The sequence below is a fragment of the Parambassis ranga genome, chromosome 8 (assembly GCF_900634625.1).
Source record: "Parambassis ranga chromosome 8, fParRan2.1, whole genome shotgun sequence".
Lineage (NCBI taxonomy): Eukaryota > Metazoa > Chordata > Actinopteri > Ambassidae > Parambassis > Parambassis ranga.
In genome coordinates this window covers 6,049,264-6,063,824 of record NC_041029.1, presented here as the reverse complement: position 1 = coordinate 6,063,824, position 14,561 = coordinate 6,049,264, and the positions used below count along the sequence as shown (strand labels likewise).

The following is a 14,561-nucleotide window of genomic DNA, read 5'->3' as shown; positions in this document are numbered from 1 at the left end:
ATAGAAGGCCCCGCCGCACATGAAGAGTAGCTCAGCTCCTAACAAAACACAAAGTTTAAAGAGGCCCCTGGCCCTGGCCTTTTCTCCTCCCACTATTCCCTCCCTTCTTTCTTCTTTGCTTTTTTTCCCCTGCCCTCTGTTGCTTTTACTTCACCCTAGGGAAACATGCTTGCCTTATCTGCGCAGGAGGACCACCCAGGAAAGATGACTCAGGCACTGGTGTGTCTGTGTGCCCGTGTGTGTATATGTTTGTGTGCATGTGGCACACTAACTGCACACTCATTTGACTGAGTGAAGCACTCACATTTTTAGAACTTTTGCTGTTAATATTAATGCATGCCTATACCTGCACGGATCGCTCTGAGCACTGTGTTTGTTGGTGCTTGTGTGCGCGTGTGCCTCGCTAATCCTTTGAGCCAAAGTCTGGTATGAAAGGCAGAGGCACATTGCTGATGGAGAGGCCTTCAAGCTCCTGACTGCAGGGCTGTAGGTACACCACTGCCTCTGTCTCTTCACTTCGGTCGCCGTTTTCTTCTCCTTCATGTCCATCCTCCTCCTCAGTGTCTTGCTTACTCTGAACTTTCCCTTTTCTTTGTCTTTCTTGCTATTGTCACAATTGTCTTTTTGTTTTCCAATTTGTGTTATTGTGTATTGTGTCTTCCCCCCGTCCTATATCTCTCCCTAAGGAAAGATAGTTCAAAATCTGTTGCTAATTTAACATAAAATACGTTGAATTTATTGGTCATAAGGACTCATTTTTTCCAAAACTCTCTCTGACTCACAAAGGCACTTCTGTTCATCTGCACGATCATCCCATATGATTCTATTAATGACAACGGTTGAACTTCTGCCCTCAGACGTGTTTTGAGTACATCAAATGTGAAACCCACAAGAAAGACGGGAACACGTCACTGGCGAGGCCCTCCAGTCAGCCTTATTTCCCAGAAGATGGTGTCCACAAATGCTGCGTCACCATTCAGGGAATCAAGAGAGGGTTTTTAGAAGAGGGTGGTACTTTGGCAGGGTCTACTTCCTCCGCCACGCCGCCTGAGTGAGGTGTTGTTAGAAAAGTGAGAAAATGTGTTGAATTACAGCTCTTAATATATTTATATATTTGTTGTGTGCGCTGAATTAATCTGGATATTTGGTCTAGTGTGACCATCGACAGGGAAAGGTTTCACTAAAAATGCATTTCCTGCTTTCCAACAAAATGAATTGATGAAATCCAAAGCAAGAGGGTTACACTTGATGTAGTTATGTGTTATGATAGAGTCGTGACCAGCTGAGAAATGTTCTGATTAATATGATAACCATGCAGGAAAGCAGCTTCCTTTCATGCTGAAGAGCTGAATCTGACCTCATCGTCCTCTAGTATCATGATGGTTGATTAATGTTGATCTAGAAATCCTTCTGCCAGAGGCCTAAATGTGTCACTGCAAAGGAAGGAGGTACTCTATGAAGTAGAAGTATAACCACAAGCAATTTGGAGGTTCAAAACTCAACAGAAGGAAGCAGCCCAAAAATTAAAGCCGCAAGCAGCAAATGGGTAGATTTCAGGCTTGAAAGCTGAGCAGAGTCACCTCAGGAAGAGTGAGACCAGCCACAAACGTGTTGCATTATCACGATGTATGCATCAAAAAAATCCGCTGTTTATATTATTTATGAGTGTGGAGATGTCCCAGTTTTTCACCAGATCCTAAACACAACATGCATTTGTGGATTTGTATACATGAATATCACAGATATTCTTACGCAGATATGATGTAGAGTGTTCATATTTATGAAAGTTTTACATGTGTTTAAATTTCTGGGTGTTTGTGTGTAGATCATGATATTAATAGTATTGATTGTTCACGTTTGTTAATTAAGTACATTTGTATCTAATTTCTTTCCATCCTGGCCCTGAAGCTTTACAGTCTTGTGTGATTTATGTCCGTGGAGTGGGTTGTAGATCAGGCGGTCATGCCTATCACCTGGATTGTGTTTCCAAGAATCAACAAGCCAACACCTGGCCCACTCGCTCAGCTCTGGGGGGGGGGGGGGGGGGGGGGTATTGATGCTAGCCAGTGCTCTACACACTTGTTGGTGGTGTGTGTGTGTGTGGAAGTGTAAATGCGTGTCTGTGCTTTACCGTTAAGGTGCACGTGCGTATACTTACACGCAGGCTCATGCTTTCCGTGCGGACTAATCAAAGATGAAGTGTCCATATGTGCACCCTAAACATCTGGTTCTGCGTTGTATGCAGGAACTGCGCCTTGCTATCACTTTCAGAGGAAAAAAAAAATCTGCCCTAAGCGGACACACATGCACTGCATTCTTTTTCTTCTTTGCCTGAGAAAAATAGATTAAATTCTTTATTAGCTCCCGATGCTGTGTATCTTTGTTATTGCCTCCAATAAAAACGAATAAGAATTTTACAAAAGCTTAGAAAATATCCTAATTCCACAAGGGAGAAAACTTTCTTAGTGCCCTTTTCTAAAAATACACTTGAGCTTAATGAGGGCAGCTTTGCTGTAATTACTGTCATGGATTTATTGTTAGCCTTTTAGCAGTCACAGAACAATGACTGCTTGCATCTCTCCTCAGTCTCTCACGGCCCTCCCTTCTGTTTGTTTGCTTTGTGCATATACGAGTTCTTTACACCTGCCATCTTGCATCTTGGCTGACCACTGTTGGACAGGAAGTTTCTGACAGAGCAGACTATATGATTCTGCGGTTTCCTGCAGGCAAAACTAAGCCTGACTAACTTTAAATTCTACACTTACTAAATGTGACTTACATCAGCTGTCGAGAAGCGCCTATACAGAGAAAATACCTGCAGGCTCATAGAGCAGCAGGATCCATGTCAACGGATCCATATTAAACAGTAGATTCTTGAGTGTGGAGCTGCAATGTATAGATGAATGTCTATCAGTTTGTGTCACTTGCTCATTACAGCGCAGAGATTTTGAGTTGTTTTCCTTTTTCCTGTCAGTCAGCTGACTCGGTGTCTCTCCCTCCCCTCAGGCTCTGCAGGAGAAGGTGGAAAGTCTACAGAGACAGCTGCACAGCTCTGAGAAGAAGCTGCTGAGCAAAGAGCTTGAGATTGAAGAGAAGGTAAACCATCTTTCACTATCTCTTTCTCACGCTGATCAGGCCGGAACAAAAGAGGCAGATCCAGACTCATTTACACCCCACCATTATCATTGCATCACTCTCTCTCTCTGCCCAGCATGAACCTTTTTTAACCCTCCACCCTCAGTTCTTTCGTCACACTTTTTTTTTTTGCATCTTGCCCACATAACCTCTATACAGCTTAGTCCTCAACCAGAGTTTTTCAACATCCTTCTCTGCACCTCCATCAGCTGATGTCACAAACCCCTGCCATCCTTATTAAATACTCCAGGGGGCCACAAATGACAAACAATATAGTTCCTTTCCTGCCCTCCCTTCAACACTCTCCCGTCTCTTGTTCTCCTGTTCAGAGCCAGAGATATGTCCCCTTACACATTTCCCAAATTCCTTGAGATCTGGCTTCAAGAGGCAGCGCCTAGGGCCAGGAATGCCACCACTGCCTGTGTTCAAAAGGGAAGCCTCTGTGTGCTCTCTTTCTCTCTCACACACACACAGTTCTCCAGAATGCCCTGTAATCAGGCTCTGTTTTGACCTTGACACACACAGAGAAGAAAGCACTAATGACTGCACTCACACAGGAGCTTGTCTTTTGCGCCGCGGTATGTACTCCAAAGGCATTCATTCTCATGTCTACCCTCTGATCCACCCACTGACCCTTGTACACACTTCACACACTCGTCACACACCTCAGCGTCCAGCCGTCATAAATCTGTTGGAAGGTGTCAGTGTCAGTTTTTAGGTCAGTGACCCAGTCCCAGAGGAGCTGCATATTGTTTCTGAACCCTGAAACTGCCCCCTTTTAGCTTTACATGTATGTTTTATTAGCAGACACAGAGATGGTGCGCGTTTCTTTTTCTTTTAAGGCACTTTAGTCCACTGCAACTCTACACACACTGTTGTGCCTGAAGCTTATTTTTTGCCATTTGTGACACTGGTGCTAGTAAGAAATATACATTTCTGGTATAAAATTTGCAACAATATGACTTAAATCAGGCAATATGTTGAAGCAAAGAATGAGTAAACTAGGCTAAGTATCTGACTAAGCATTTGGTTCCAATTTTGGGTGCTTGACAGTTCTTGATTCACTGCCACAAACACATTTCACTAATTTATCACAGATTTTTTTGCTGTGACAAATCTGGCAGCAAAGAGACAAACAGGAAGTGAGCCATAGTAGAATCAGAATGAAGTAAATCAGCCAAAAGAGCTGAAATGTGATCTGGATTTTTGGGCAGCTGAAGTCTGTTGTAAACCCCTTTTTTTGTAATAAGGTGCTGCAGCTAACTTCACATACCGCATGACCTCATCAGAGGCAGCATAGATGGTCAAAATGACTGTCCAAAGCTAATAGCTGTCTCTCATAGAACAGGTGTTACTCATGTCTAGCCAATACTAACTGTCAGTGTAGTGAACTTGACCAAGCATCCATGTGTGATGAGTCAGAAGAGAGAATGTGTTGCAGCAGATATTACTTTATTCCTTATAATCACCCATATATACCACTGCTCCTTATCATTCAATCACCAGTCACTACCTGCTGTTGCACTATGCTATTGCATTTGTATGTGTGAAGAGCACCATGTGAGTCATCACTGAATGCTGCCCCGTTTTTTTTTTCTCTTTGCATCATACATGTATATGCATTGTTTTCTGTTTATGACATTAACCCCGAGGACATCTCCTCACACTGATATTGCCCTACTTTATTTGCCAAGCTGTGTCTTTGTAATCCGATCCCTCACATGCAAACACAGCCTTTTCTGCCCAGACTTCACACAGATGTTGCCTGCCTAACACTTGCAGGGCCCTCGCAGGCTCCCCCACTCTAAAATGGCAGATCATCAGCTCACTGCACGGTTCAATTCTCCTTGAAGAGAGGGAGCAGAATGCTGGAAGAGTGCAGCTCTTTGTATAAATACATAATGATACAGTGGGCACGTTGATCTGTACAAGTTTCAGAGATGTATCTTCCTGCAACATGGGAGTGTGGTGTGAATAAATCATTCCTGTAGTTGTTTTCAGATATAAAAATGCAGAGGAGTTGAACTTGCTGAGGCACATTACATCAGCAGCCACCGATCTATCCCATAGTTCTAACAACTGCACTAAGATCCGTAGCCACTTCTAATCTCTTCCTGTCTTTTTGTTTTTTTTGTTTTTGTGCTTTTTTTTCCCCTTCTCTCACAGCAAAGTGTTTTTGAATTCAAATTGCTCCTTGGTGAGCTCACTGAGTGCAAACTCAGTGGATGTGGAGGTGCAAACTTCGTGACTAGAGTCATTTTTGATGTACCTCTTGTTCCTGACAAGGTTTTTGTCATTTTGGAACAAGGGGATATATCAAAAAAAATGACTTTGCAGCAGCTCCCCCTCACCCCCAGCCCGTCCCACGCAATCCTGCACACACACACAAACACACCAACTTCATTAGCATACATCAGGCTTCCCAACGATGTGACAAACTTCATTTGAACGTCGAAAGTGTTGAGGGCTTGTTCCTTTCTGCTGGCAGCTGTCAAAAACCACGCCATGTGACGGTACCAAACGCAAGGGAAAGTCAAAACCGCAATCTAAAAAGACTATATATAGATGAAATGTTGTCATTTTAAGATGACTGGGAGGGGAAAACGACTGCCGCTCCTCACAGTCTTCAAGACTAGAGAATCACACTTCATCAGGAACAAACAAAGTCACATTTTAAAAGGAGCTGTGGAGATGAAACCTGATTTTTCTTCTGAAAGTCAAAGTCCTTTTTGTCATTGCTGGGGGAAACAGTGGCACACTTTTTTCTTTCCTGTGCTTCCCTTCCTCTCTTTTCTATCCTAGTGCTTGCATCTGGAGTCTGTCAATGACCAAAAACCCTCACAGAAGGTTTGATCAGGGGTTTGTTCAAAGGCATTCAACATCTGTCCTAATGGTGAAGGAGCCTCTTTTTCAGATGGCGTCACACGTCTCCTTCCACCTGTCAGAAAAACAAACATGCCTTTGCTATAAAAAGATGTTGAAAGAAGAGAAAAATGTGTGTTTTCGTAAAGAGAAAATAAGAGATGTGAGAGGAGGGACCTTGGGAGGGGAGAGAGAATGCAGAGCGGCGGGAACGATGTCTCTTAGGGAACGAGTCAGACATCTTTGCCTCTGTTTTGAATTTTTTTTGAGAAACGCAGTTAGAAATGTGATACTTTACGGTGTCTGGGTTTTTCTGTATCTGTTAGTCGAGCATAGTTTTCCACAACAGAGGTGTTGTTGAAAAAAGGCTGCTGTTGATTCATTCCACCTACACATGTGCATAGTTAAACAATGGCCAAGCTCTAGATAGAGACGCTTTGGAATTAATTGGAAACGCTGTGTTTTGCTACAATGGAGAAAACAGAAAACTGCATAGTTCCCTCCCGGTTAGTCTAAGCGTATGTTTTCTGTTTTTATCTTTATAAATACAATCCTATATTGATATATATCAGCTGCTTTCAATCATATACAGTCTTTATACTGTCAGTTCAGGATCTTTGCGTTGTTAGATGCACTGCTATCGCCTGGATACCCTTATGTCTGTAGTTGATTCTTACATTTAAAGGGTTCTCCTTGCCATCACTGGCATGGAGTGAATCTCAGGATAAGTTTGGATCCATACAGTTACCGATATCTGTTATAGTCCAGTATCAGGCCCATATCAGTGTATTGGTCGGGCCCCACAATCTTATTTAATTTCTTTGTCAGCCGTTCGCTGCAGGTTACCGTGAAGTCGTTAGGACAGATTCCAGCTTCTTTGTATCATACAGCATATCGGTTCTAGTCTGAGCTTCACTCTGTTGTTGAAGAGAACTCGCCAGTCTTTTCTTGCTGGATCAGCTTTACAACTGTATGTACAGTATCCAGTCATCGTCTCTGTGTGAATACGCTGTTACAGCCTTGCCCGTCTCTGTATGTATGGGGACGGAAAATGGAGACAGCGTCGCCACAAAGGAGCTTGTAATTTAGGCTGAGCGGATCTCTCATTGCTGCGGTGACTGCACCATACATGACCCAAGAATGCAAAACTAAGGAACTTGGCTTTTGAAGAATCTAAGACTTATATTCAGAGTGGTTGGTAAAGGATGTGTTTATTCAACCATTGTTTATTGCTATGGTCTGAGGTAGCGAAGTGTGTTTTGTCTTGGCTTGCCATTTTGTTATGACTACAGAAGCTGCTATAGATAGAGATAGACATTTTAGAAAATCTGCACTCCCGTTGTTTTAGCTCGTTTTCCCCCGACATTTAAATTAAAGATTCTGAAACCTGTTTTTTGCTACTTGTGTGAAAATGTCACTTTCAAATTAACTTCATTCTCACACAGCAAGAATCAGACATATTTGTGTAAACTGATGGACTCTCGACCCAGTGTTATTGGTCCAGCACTTGAAAATGAATGGGGCAGAAGGAGCCGGATAAATTGGCAAAGTTGTGGCAGACTAATCTACTGCACACTGTGCCGAGACGAAGTGAGCTGCTTCATGTTGGGATCATTTATACTGAGCGTTGCTTTGATGTGCTTCCCAATCCCTTTCATTGTGCCCAGGAAGATTAATTAGCCAAAGCCAGAACAATCAGTTAAATCCACAACAGGAAGATTATTTTAGGGAAACCAGTCTTTTTCTCTCTCTCTCTCTTCCCTTCACCTAATTCACGCTGTACTTATACTTGAAAGACTGGACTGATGAGAGGTGGGGATATTCTTAATGTTAGCTGGCTCTGTCAAACACATTATGGTCAGTTAAAATTCCCAGACTCTCCCCTGGTTACACCTTGAAACAAGTGGGTGAAGACTGTTGCTTTTCATGGGCCCCATTAATTCCCGGAGCTCTGTTAAACTATTCATCAAGCTCCAAATTAATTGATTAAACAACTCTTCAAAATGCTGTAAATGCTTTTACAATACAATAAAGGCTCTGTGTTTGTGTATGCATGTGTGTGTTTTCATGTCTATATATGTGTGTGTGTGTGTCCATTCATGTGTGTTTGTGGGTTAAACTAAAAGGAGGGGGGTTGCTCTAACCAAACCCTTTTCAACTTCTATAATCAGACTCTGGTTTAGTGGAGTGTAATTTAGCCCCAGACAGACTTCCTCCAGTCCTCCCCGGTGGAGATAGCTAGCTAGCTATTGAGCTGCTGCTGCGTTTGATGTGTCCTGCCCTCCACCATGGCATGTCCTCTTCCAAACCCAGCTGTGTTGAGCCCATAAATGCATTGTGTCAGAGCCTAGCTGTAGTCATCAGCAGCCAGTAGGGGGGGTGTTGTGCAGAGCGAGTCGAACCAGTCTGCGGACCCCCTGTGGAGATGTGAAGGAGCTGTGAAAAGCGAGGGAATACTCTGAGCCATGAATAAAGAGGGGATACCCACAGACTGTGTGTGTGTGTGTGTGTGTGTGTGTGTGTGCCTTCTCAGAGGGAGTTGTATGTCAGTGCATAGAAACACTTAAGCTGGATCCATACTCCGCGAGACAAAGAGCGGAGAACGCGCTCCACGGGTGGTAAGAGATACAAAAAAAAGGTCTTTTCCGCACTGAGGTACCATACTCCGCGAGACGCGTGTGTGCAGAACTCCTCATACGGCCCGCCCACTAAACTATAAGGAAAGACTTTACTGAGTTTTTTAACACACCACAAGGACTTGTGCCATGGCAAGAGGGCATTATACAGAGAGGGTGCCTGCAACAGCGTGAGATGTCCGGCGATGAGTTGTGAAAATGCGACATTAAAAGTAACAATAGCAAAGATTCAGTGTTTGTGCCTTTATGACCACATTTGCACATCTACTGTGTTCCAATGTGCCTGCGATACTTCAGACTGTCCGGTGATGAGCTGTGAAGATGCGACATTAAAAGTAACAATAGCAAAGATATACAGACATTGTTAACGAGCCTATTATGCCCGGGTATGTAGGAGTATATAGAATGGTAATAACAGTCACCATCTGGAATGTGTGAATGGCTGTCTGGAGTTATTGGTGACAAATCACCCTGACTTGCCTTTCTTTCTTTCTTTTATTGCTCATCATGCAAAACCAGTATGGTCTTATCTAAATCTGTTGAATCAGTGCTGTTTATACACCTACCTATATACCTGGAGAGGCTCTTGCGCTTCTCCACTTTCATCACGCCCACAATAAATTCCGACCAATCACAGCATGGTTTCCGCACAGCCTTGAAAGACAAAGTTCGGCCCGGACCCTGTGCACAGGAGTGCGGATCAGCGGGCGGTCAGAGACAAAAAATGACGTCATTTTGTGGGCGTAACGTCTGCAGGGGGGGAAAATGTCTTTGTCTCGCGGAGTATGGATCCAGCTTTAGTCACCAATGATACTAAGAACTACACATCCAGTTTATTAAAGCTGTTCTTTTGCCTAATAATGAGCCTTTATGTGTCAAATTCAAGCACACACAGCAGGCCAGAATGTACCCGTGCAGGTGTATGTGAGGGATAACCAGCCTTAAGCCTGCAACTGTTGCAGAATTAAACCCAGTGATGCTATGATGAGCAGTTCCCTGCACTTTATGCAAAATAAAACATTTCCAGTGATGCATTGTCTGGGTTTGTCCTTACGCTTCCTCACCCCGTGTCCTCAGGTGACCATGGTGCGCCAGGAGTACGAAGAGAAAATCAAAGGTTTGATGCCAGCTGAACTCAGACAGGAACTGGAGGACACCATCACGTCCCTGAAAACTCAGGTGAGAACTGATCATGAAGATGTCAAAACTTGTTTTTGTGTTGTTCTTACTGGTGCTGAATCAGTACCCTAATACCCCGTTCACACTGGGGAAAAAAATGTGGCTTAAGCAGGATTCGGCCACATCCAGATCAATCCAGATGTGTTTTTTTCCAAGTGTGAACACCTCGAATCCGGCTGTATCCAGTTTGATTTCAATCCACCTCTCGTGGGTGGATCTAGCCGGATTGGCTCAAATGTGGCTCAGGTGTGAACGCAAATGTGGCGAGCGAATCCGGCTAGCGACATGCTACTTCTGGTTTACGGGGCGCGACACGGGACAAAAAAACGCATGACGCATGTGCACACGCGGCACGCGGCGTGAACGGACTCTGTATATTACGAGGCGCCACCTAGTGGTTTGGAGGACCGCAAACATGCTGGATAAAGCCGGATTGAGTGCGGACACAAGTGTGTGCTAGCCAGACTTGAAAATAGGTCTGAACGCATCCAGCTCAAAGGCTGTCTGGGCTCAATCCTACTCTAGCTGGAATGACTTTCTCCAGTGTGAACGGGGCCTAAGGGGAGGCGGTTGTAATCTGCATTTATTCCCGTTCTTCACTTTCTCCTGCATGTGGATGTGACTTTTTCTGTTTGAATTACATTTAACAGATCTCATGGTCGCGGTTTCAGTGTAGCACTTAATCCTTGTCATAAACCTCTTTATCTCTCCATCAGGACTCGCAGAACCACATTCATCTTCCTCTTTTTCTAATACAAGGGCTCTCTCAGCATTTACATTGTAAATAATTGCGTTGTAACAATAACAAGACAGAGCAGTGCATGTTTCTTGTGAAAATGGGCTCATCATAAACCCCTGCCTTGTTCAAATAGGTCTTCCAGGATCCTATTTCAGCACTCTGACCACAGCTCTGTGATCGGATATGTTTATAAAATGTAATTCATGACCAGAGCGGTCTCTCCGCTCATTGACGCTGTCTTGGGTTTTGCACTTTAAAGTGCATTATTTTTACATAGTTTAAAAAAAAAAAAAAAAAAAAGGTAGAGAGAGTTTTTGTGTCTTGGGAGGCATCCGACCGCATCTCGGTGGGGTTCTGCATATACTTTACCAGTGTGAGGTGCCAAATGAAATGCCAGAACTTGAACTGAGGTCTCCCCCACAGAAAGGAATGCACCTCGGCTCCAGTACGGTAGTCCCAGAACAATACAGATTCTTTTGGAGCTGTGATTATTCTGCCAGGCTCTATATGCAGTGTAAATGTAGATGGGGTTTATTTTCACTTCAGCCAAACACACACTTCATAAATAAATGTGCACTTTTCTTAGCTAAACAACAAGGCTGGTGCTGCTCCTTCCTGGGGCGCCATAACCTTAACTAACCTGGTCTCAGTGTGCCCTCTGAGCCCAGGGATCTCCAACAAGGCTTTTTTTTTGCCACTCTCCTATAGTTTTCCATCATATACAAAGCCCTCAACCCTTCTCCACTTTCCTGGCTCCTTCATATTGATTACACATGTAACCGAAGCCAGTACACTTTAATGATGGCCTGTTTCCTTTTCAGGTTAACTTTCTTCAGAAGACGGCCTCTTTGCTACAGGAAGACCTGGATGCCTGTCGTAGCAGGAGGTTAGCGCCATTGTTTTCATTGTATTGAAACATGTGAGCACACATGCCTGCGCATATTTCATGTGGAAGTTGATGCCGCGGAACAATGCAGATCCAGAAGCGCTCCTTAGATTGTACGCATGCTGCTAATGTTGCAGATTCATTAGAGTGCTCCCATCCATCATACTGTAAGAGCCATTTATGTCTTTATGAAAAGCATCTATATACGTGCGCTGTGATAAGAGGCCTTGTCAAGCGATGATGCTGCTCTCATCTCTGCAGACGTCTCTCAGGACTGTCAGTCAGTAAATAACGAGTTTTTCCGTTTCAACCGTACTCACCGAGGTGTCAAGAATCGCACAGCAGCAGTCAGTCAGAGCATTAAAGTGTGATGATACACTTTAATATTGATGCACCTGAGTTATTATGTCAGTTTAATTGATTTAATATTAGGATAACGCACCTCTCACTCTCTGCACAGGTAGCAGTGAAGGAACCGCAGGCTGACCTACACCATGACCCAAAGGACTCCGTTCTGATGTGAGCATTACTGACTGTTACACACCTGTTACAAAGTGGACAGGCCATCTTTCACTTTATCATTATTAATTTGTTCTTGGTGTTATTGACATTTGATTTTTTTTTGACTAAACACATTGTTTTTAATAAAAGACTTTGCATCGTTTTCTATTGTCGTGCATTTTTTTTTTATTATTTCTACATTCAGAGCATGAGTTTTTTTTTTTCCAATGCCTCTTATTTAACCCCTTAATTAGGGGAAGTTGTGCTGGTGCCCTTGTTTTTTTTTTATGACCACAACATGCATGTAAACTGAGATTGGCTCCAGTCAACGACCTTGAATTCCCCCATCACTATTTCGCATCATCTTTCTTCTCCAGCCCCCCATTTGAACTGTAAATAGTAGTTGGTGGTGTTGGTGGTGTTGGGGGGGGGGTTGTGGTTGGTTCAGATAAAGAGCACCACAAGTTGATTGTTAGAACCTCAGGCCAAAGGCTACAGTCTTCGGCCCCAGTGATTCTGCCTCTGTTTTACCAGCGGCTCCAATCAAACTCGAGCCGAACGTCTCAGACGCTGCAGTCCACAAAATGGCCGCCGTGTCTCCAAACCCTGGAGACACTGGAGGTTTTATGATGATAATAACATTTGGTGGACCAAAGAAGGGCTTCATAATGAGCCCCTATCCGATGGTGTCTTGTGTCTCTGGTAAGGTAAGGAATGCATGGGCTTGAATACAGATCATTTCCAAAGAATCCTTCCTTTTTTTTCCCCCTGGAAAACAGTTTGAAGGCGTTATTAAATTTCTAAATCAGATTTGATTTCAAAGGGGCCTCAGCACATATTTGCATTGGAATTTTTGTCTTTTTACACCCACAGTTCACGCACTCCGTGTGCTCCCATTGTCCATGACCTGTTGTGGCTGTCTCCAAATGAAACACGATTCCCCGCTCTGTATTTATTTGATGTGTGGATTCTGCTGCCCAAGCAGAGAGAGAGCGAGAGAGAGAGGACTGTCAGACTAACATCTGAGGAACAGGAATTTAGTCTTTCAGCACAAAGCCTTTGTAGAATCTATTGTTTCTGGAAGACATGCACAGAGGTTGATAACTGTTGTAAGACAGCATCCTCGGTGCATTTGTGTGCGTCTGAGGACGTCAGATTTTTGCTGCGTCGTCAGGTTCTCTGCCCACTTCTTAAGGATCACGCTGCACTTATGGACTCATACAAAGATGGAGGATGGGACACCCCCCCCCCCTTTCAGGTTCCTTTTTGGATGATATTACACAACAACACAAGCATTTTGTTTGAAGCACAGTGTAGATCTAAAGGTCAATATTTACCAGACACACATTTTGCTCATTAACACCCCAACAGGCTCCAGCCATAACCTTCTCTTTAATCTGTGTTATTACTCTGACATAGTTTCACTCTAATTGATTGTCTTCCACCAAAATTACCTCCATAATTATGTTTGTGTAAATACAAACCATGAATGTCATTTCCACAGATCCGACATGGCCCCATTAAGGATCAAAGACCTCGTTTCCTCTCAGTTATCTCCACATCACACAGTGGACTGTTGTGTGACAACAGCAAAAAAAAAAAAAGGCTGGTGGGGAGCTCTCGGCTCACACTAATCGGCTGATGTGTGGCGCTGGTTAAGGTGAAGTTTGGGTGTTTTTTTTTTTGCATGCTTGCTATAGATGGAGGTCATTTTCTGCATTTAAAATATAATAAAAAGCTTGTATAGACCAGATCAGATGTTGAACACAGTGATTCAAGGCTTTCGCTTCCCTGCCTCTTTCAAGATTTACACATGACATGTGCTGTGTGAGCGCCCCTCACTCGGAGCGCCTGTGACAGGCCTCTGGGATTGACTGTACATCAGTGTGTGATTGACAAAGTCAGTCACACGTTTGCATGTGCGTGAGCATGCGTGCTGCCGGATCTTTTTATAGAGTTGTATTCTGAGTCAGACCCTAGGAGGCCAGTGTTTGGCTGCTGTACACTGCTTGCATAAATAAACCTGTTTATTGCCAACACTTCTCACACACACATACACACAACACCCTCAATGCATTTTACTTACGCTATTTATTCTGTCTTCCATCATGTTTTCTGCCGTCTTTGTCTCTATCCTCTTTCTCTCTTTGTTGACATGGAATTTTTGGCAGTGTGTTGTTGTTTTTTTTTTTCCCCCTGTCAGTCAAACGCAACAGGAGCTATGAAAAGGATATGCAGCTGTGTGATCTGAGAACAACTGGGTTAGAGGCTATACAGCCTTAGCGAAGGAGGCACAGCAGGGTGTGTTTGTTTGTGTGATTGTGGTGTGAATCTGCCATCTGGGCCGAGCAGAAGGACGGAGGCCCGTGCGTTCAAGACGGTGTTGGAGGTTTTTGAGAGGGTTTGTCTCAAGCTTTCTATTTGTCTCTCTCTACCTACAACCATAATGGCACTAATGTGCACAAAGCTGAAAGTGCGACTTGTTGTCTATACCTTTGTCTCTGTGCGGTGATGGTGCTCCATCCACTCCTCCGCTGTCTTGGAAGCTGTACTTGAAGCTGATGTAGTGGCTCACTCTTGTCTCCCATCTTGCCTCCATCCTGCTTCACCTTGTTTTTGATTC

General features: G+C 43.8%; 1 protein-coding gene across 5 annotated transcripts in view; it reads left to right on the top strand.

The window, feature by feature from the left end:
- The window catches only part of cep112 (centrosomal protein 112), a 74,135-nt gene extending 62,133 nt beyond the window's left edge, over nucleotides 1-12,002 (top strand). For 4 of the 5 annotated variants that reach the window (XM_028411734.1, XM_028411732.1, XM_028411731.1 and 1 more), the window contains 4 exons: nucleotides 3,007-3,096; nucleotides 9,711-9,812; nucleotides 11,373-11,437; nucleotides 11,902-11,962. In XM_028411734.1, coding sequence (XP_028267535.1) covers nucleotides 3,007-3,096; nucleotides 9,711-9,812; nucleotides 11,373-11,437; nucleotides 11,902-11,923 — 279 coding nt within the window. In that variant the 3' untranslated portion in view covers nucleotides 11,924-11,962. Of the gene's footprint in view, nucleotides 1-3,006; nucleotides 3,097-9,710; nucleotides 9,813-11,372; nucleotides 11,438-11,897 lie in introns of all 5 variants that reach the window. The other variant, XM_028411730.1, reaches the window with a different exon arrangement.
- The last annotated feature ends 2,559 nt before the right edge of the window (nucleotides 12,003-14,561 follow it).